At 37.2% G+C, this 6,110-nt stretch overlaps 1 protein-coding gene across 1 annotated transcript; it reads left to right on the top strand.

The window, feature by feature from the left end:
- Nucleotides 1–4,845: 4,845 nt before the first annotated feature.
- On the top strand, nucleotides 4,846–5,760 carry LOC309381749 (olfactory receptor 14I1-like; the record flags this gene model as incomplete). Its single annotated transcript, XM_081933034.1, has 1 exon — nucleotides 4,846–5,760. One exon carries the CDS (start codon nucleotides 4,846–4,848, stop codon nucleotides 5,758–5,760), a length of 915 nt encoding a protein of 304 aa, XP_081789160.1.
- Between the last annotated feature and the right edge of the window lie 350 nt (nucleotides 5,761–6,110).

The following is a 6,110-nucleotide window of genomic DNA, read 5'->3' as shown; positions in this document are numbered from 1 at the left end:
GCCCTGAGTTACCCAGAAAGTCAACCCGTGTAACGCGGCCACCTGATAGGTATCAGGCATCTGTTGCATGTCAAATAGATAAAGTTCCTGCAACGTATAATGAACTATCAATGTATCCTAAAGAGGAGCAAATAGTTTGGAAAGAAGCAATGAACGGAGAACTGAAATCTTTACAAGATCGGGAGGTATAAGATAATGTGAGATTACCACCAGGTGAAAAGGCAATAGGGTGTAAATGGATTTATAAGATTAAATCAAGTGTAGATGGGACAGTTACCCATAAAGCTAGATTGGTAGCACAAGGTTTCAACCAGTCGGCAACTGATTATGATGAAGTGTTTGTGCCAAGTTTAAAAGCAAGAGCCTGTATGGTTTAAAACAGTCAGGTTACGACAGTGGTGGGTTCCTCCCGGATCGCACCGGATCGCGCGCGCTCCCTTTCAGCGCTCCACCTGGCTCGCGCGCTCCCTTTCAGCGCTCCACCTGGCTTGCGCGCTCTCTTTCAGCGCTACACCTGGCTTGCGCGCTCCCTTTCAGCGCTCCACCTGGCCTCGCGCTCCCTTCCGGCGCTGAAACCGGAAGTACAGTTTTGCCCGGCCCTGGCGAAGCAACGACGCCTTTCTGCGCTCCACCAGCTCGGCTGGGAACGGAGATGTTTCCTCAGCGGAGCGGGGTGCCTGAAAAGTCTTTTCAGGCACTCCGCTCCGCTGAGGAAACATCTCCGTTCCCAGCCGAGCTGGTGGAGCGCAGAAAGGCGTCGTTGCTTCGCCAGGGGCGGGGCAAGACTGTACTTCCGGTTTCAGCGCCGGAAGGGAGCGCGAGAGCCAGGTGTAGCGCTGAAAGAGAGCGCGCAAGCCAGGTGTAGCACTGAAAGAGAGCGCGCAAGCCAGGTGGAGCGCTGAAAGGGAGTGCGCGCGATCCGGTGCGATCCAGCAGGAACCCACCACTGGGTTACGAGTGGAATCAATGCATAGTGAAGGAATTAGCAAGGATAGGGTTTAAAGCTGGATTAGCTGATCCTTGTTTATTTAAACTAGAAAGTAATGGTATGACTTCATTATTGTTATTGTTTACAGACAATATAGCATTGATTACTAAAACAGAGCAGAAGGCCATTGAAATTATTTCACTGTTAAAAAAGAGATTTAAAATAAAACATCTTGGTGAAATAAAGAAATATCTTGGATTGACGATAGGTAAGACTAGGGGAGGATATAAAATATCACAGGCTGATAAGATCAATCAGTTACTTAGGAATTACAAGATGGAACTGTTTAAAACTGCTAAAACTCCTATGAGTCAGGAATTTATCAATGATGATAACAAAAGCCCAGTGTTTGATAAGAATATTTATCAATCCCAAATTGGTAATTTGTCTTATCTAAGCAATTGGTCTAGACCAGATATTTCATATAGTGTTAATCAATTGGCAAGGTTTAATGCCGAACCCGCTGAACAGCATTAGCAAGCAGCAAAACGTGTATTAAGGGATTTGAAACAGACAATACACTATACATTATACTTAGAGCCTAAGGATGAGCTGACATTAACCGCATACACTGATACAAGTTTTGCAACCGAAGTTTCCATGCATAAATCTACATCAGGTATCGCAATATTCTTAGGAAAGGCATTGGTTGGATGGTGGTCTATCCATCAGAAGCATATAAGTTTGTCTGCAATGGAGGCCGAATTTTCATGTTTATCTTTGTTATGTACCGATTTAAGTTGTTACAAGCAACTACTGATAGATATGGGAATTAATGTTCATGAGCCTATTGTTGTATATGAGGACAACCAAGCAGCGATCAGATGGCAACAAATATTGCTGTAAAGACAAGGTCAAAGCATACTGACTTAAGATATATGAATGTACGGCAAAGTGTTAGTTGTAAAATGATTAAACTAGAATATTGTATGTCTGAAGAGAATGTTGCTGATCATTTTACCAAAGCACAAGGTACGGTCAAACATAAACAATGTTGTGATGTTTATGGATTAAGAATTTAAAGTTGTATGTAAATACATTGACAACCCAAGAGGGGAGAGTGTTAGGGATGTAATCCTAGGCTTGGCTTACCAATGTATATTAAGCTATGATTATGTTACTGTTACTTTAAATGCTTAAGAGATTAATTGGTTTGTTACCTCAAGCAGCCATAAGAGGGAGCCAGAATGGTTGTTAGATCTCTCTCTCTCTCTGTTTTGTTAGAAGCTGGCTAGTATATTACTGAGGTATTGTGGTTTGTTACTGTTAGTTACTTTGTGGATTAAACTGAGAATATTGAAAACTGACTGACTGAACCGTGTATGACTTGGACTGTAAACTGAACTCTGAACGCCTCTATATTTCTACATAGTAAACTATTTTATTTTTATACTATTTAGTGTCTCTGTATGCTGGTTTGTGCGTGTTATTCCATATCACTCTCATTACACTTCTCTGCATACTCGCTCTTCTAACGGGGAGCTTAAATTTAACAGTTATGATCGTCCTCTCCTCTCCTCTCCTCAGGATTGCCCCACAGAAGCCTCTCCTCTCCCATTCTCTCCCTCAGGTTTGTCTCACAGAGGCTTCTCCTCTCCTCTCCCCGTTTCTCCTTCAGGTTTGTCTCACAGAGGCCTCTCCTTTCCTATCTCTCTTCTTTGCCTCAGGCATTTTTCACAGAAGCATCTCCTCTTCTTTTTTTAAAAAAAAAAGTTTTATTCATAAATATTTTTGAATGCAGTGCATTTTCAGAGTACCATTTACCAAAAAGAAAGACCAGTAGAAAAAATAATAATAAATATTAACAGAGACATCGTCTATCATATCCCCTTCTCTCCCTCAGGCTTGCCCCACAGAGGCCTCTCCTATCTTATCCCCTTCTCTCCCTCAGATATCTCTCCAAATTCCCAACACACAGGCGGGATGAGTCACACACTGACCATTATGTTTTCATTTGTATTGCCTGCTGCCAACAAAAAGCAGCATCTGAAATGAACTGGAACAGAGTCATCTGCAGGATCCAGAATGTTCATTATAGTGATGAGAGTAACATCACACTATTGTGACTTAAGTTCCATGACTTTTATGTATGTGTATGATATTTCTATGTACAAAATAGGGATGGACTTGTATAACAAGAGTTTGTTTCTTGTCATTTCCCACCCGTGTCTCCAAGATGCCTGTGAACTGGACATAGTATTATAATCATTCACAATGTATTAGTTTTATATCCCAACTCAGGAGTGTAATTGTAGAGTTTATGAACCCTTGTTTCTGATTAGATATGTTGTTCATCTCAATATCCTTCATCTAATGAATACAGAATTTTCCACAATTAGTGGATGTGCGATTGAGGATCAAGTATTCAAGCCAGAAATGAATTAATTATGAAACAATAATGCATAGCAAAAAGAAATAGAAATGATACAAAATGAACACAAGGGACCTAGGTAACAGGTTAATACTCATAGTAGCAGCTCAAAGCTAGTAATTTTTAATTTTTTTTAAAAAATAGGACTACTTTAATTAATATATTATTTTCTTCAGAACCATATAAAATAGAATCAAGCAACATATGTGTGTGTGAAGCATGTATTTCTTTCTACATTTTAAAGTTTTAAGTATTTTTTGTCTTTTGCAAACCTGATGGTTGAGAAGATCTTGGAGTTTGGTTTTACTACTTTAATATCCTTTCAACTTATACAGATCCAATTGTTTGGCAATTGTAATTAACAGGTGCATCACCCACAAATTAAACTTTTCTCTCTGTGCTCTCATCACTGGTTTGCATTAACTTTCAGAACGAATCCCACAGGAATAAAGTTTTTAGTCTCTGCTGGGAACAAATTCTGATGAACATTACACTTTTATTCATAATAATATATGTCCATTGATGTCACTTGATATACAAGTGTAGAAAAACCTTTTGATTGTCTGAAGGAGAAAAAGAGAGGAAAGGATGATATGTAGCATACATGGCTTCATGAATGAGCAGAACACATTGATTTGAATGGACTGAAAGCTAGAGAAGAAATTCCATCTGGAAATAAAATGTAAGAAAAGAAAAAGTAAGATTTATGCTTTCATAATTTTACTGATATGTTGGATATTGTTCTTAAAACAGAATGCAAGTTTCTATGTACTCAATTGTTTATAAAATATTTAAATAATATAAACAAATGAACAAACACAAGGCCTGAAGTACATTCAAAAACAGAGAAAAAACTAAAGATATACATTCTAGGATTTGCATTCCGATAGTCAAGTATCTAGCTACATATGTAAAAATATACAGAGCTTCAAAATGATAATTCTTGTTGCTTTATAGTTTTCTTTCATATTCTTTTATATTTTAATACAGTTTATTTCTTTTTCTTTTTATCTCCTTTCAGAATGAAAAATGACCCCATATACTGTACAATATTTAATTATTGCTTCCCTACATTTTGTGTTAGGCCAAGGAAATGACATATTCTAGAATTTTCAGCAGTATCTTCTTAATAACATGTAATTTATGATTTAGAAAATATTGTTAATTGTTCTATTAATTATTTGCAGAGATATTCTTTTTTTAAAAAAAAAAACAAAATTTTATTGGTTTTAAGAAAAAAATAATCAGGGAAAGGGATGCAGAGATATTCTTTAATAACATATTTATTTTATGTGGATAAAAGCCCTGAAAATATTCTTTGATCATGAACCTCCAATAAACATTTTATAAGTTTTTTCATGTCTCCCCCACATCACCAGAAGTGTTCATATTCAAATGCAAATGTTATTTTATAAGAGATTGTGGTTTTAATATATCTTTTTGTTTTCTTGCAGCAGACATATTCCCTCTTAATTAATTTTTGGAAATGGCAAATCAATCATTCATCTCTGAATTTCTGCTCCTTGAATTCTCGGCAATCAGAGAACTGCGAATTGCACATTTCTGTTTATTTCTGACTTTATATTTAGGGACCCTAACAGGGAATCTTCTTATCATCTCTGCTGTAGTTTTTGATTACCATCTCCACACACCCATGTACTTCTTTCTAATGATTTTGGCCATCCAGGACGTTGCTTCTGTCTCCGTTCTTATCCCTAAAATCATGATCAATTATGTGCTGAACAACAGATACATTTCTTATTCTGGATGTGTTACTCAAGTCCTTTTCTTTATCTCCTTTATGGCTTGTGATATTGCCCTTCTTACAGTCATGGCCTATGATCGCTATGTTGCCATTTGCAACCCTTTGCAATATGAACTGATAATGAATAGGAGAGCATGCATACAAATGATTGGAAGTGTGTGGATTGCTGGTTTCTTCTATGGTGGGTTACATACTGGGGGCACTTTTGCATCACCATTCTGTTCCAATGTTGTCAATCAGTTCTTCTGTGAAATCCCACAGTTACTGAAGCTTGCTTGCTCTGATTTATTCCTAGCTGAAATTGGAGCTCTAAGTTTTAGTGTTCTAGTTGTGGTTGGTAGTCTTATTTTCATTGTGGTTACCTACATACAGATCTTCTCTGCTGCCCTGAGAATTCCTTCTGTTCAAGGGAGAAAAAAAGCATTGTCTACCTGTTTACCCCATGTCACTGTTTTATCTGTATTTGTAACTTTTGGGTGTTTTGCGTATCTTAGATCCCCACCTCAGAAACCTTCTCACCTGGATTTGGCAATTACTATAATGTACTCCATTATTCCACCCATGCTAAATCCATTAATCTATAGCTTGAGAAATAAAGAAATTAAAAATGCTCTATCAAGGCTGTTACGTTTCTAAGATTCTTCTAAGAACATCTTGTTCATTTAGGTGCAGTTATGAATCTATGATTGTATAGCCTTTATATTAGGGAACTGATATAAAATGTTAATTTCAGCAATAATTGCCAGACATATATAGAAAACCATGCATAAAACTTTCCTAAAATCTTATTAATTACTGTTGTGTGGTGCATGCTGGAAATAAACATTTCTTCAAATGTATAGGTATATGAATATGTACATATGTATAGGCATAGCTATATCTATATCTATATCATCTATATCCATCTGTCTGTCTGTCTGTCTGTGTCTGTCTGTCTGTCTGTCTGTGTCTGTCTGTCTATCTATCTATCTATCTATTTATATATG

This window comes from Natrix helvetica (assembly GCF_964273705.1).
Source record: "Natrix helvetica genome assembly, chromosome: Z".
NCBI classification, from domain to species: domain Eukaryota; kingdom Metazoa; phylum Chordata; class Lepidosauria; order Squamata; family Natricidae; genus Natrix; species Natrix helvetica.
The sequence above is the reverse complement of the archived record's forward strand: the minus strand, read 5'-3'. Positions and strand labels throughout refer to the sequence as shown.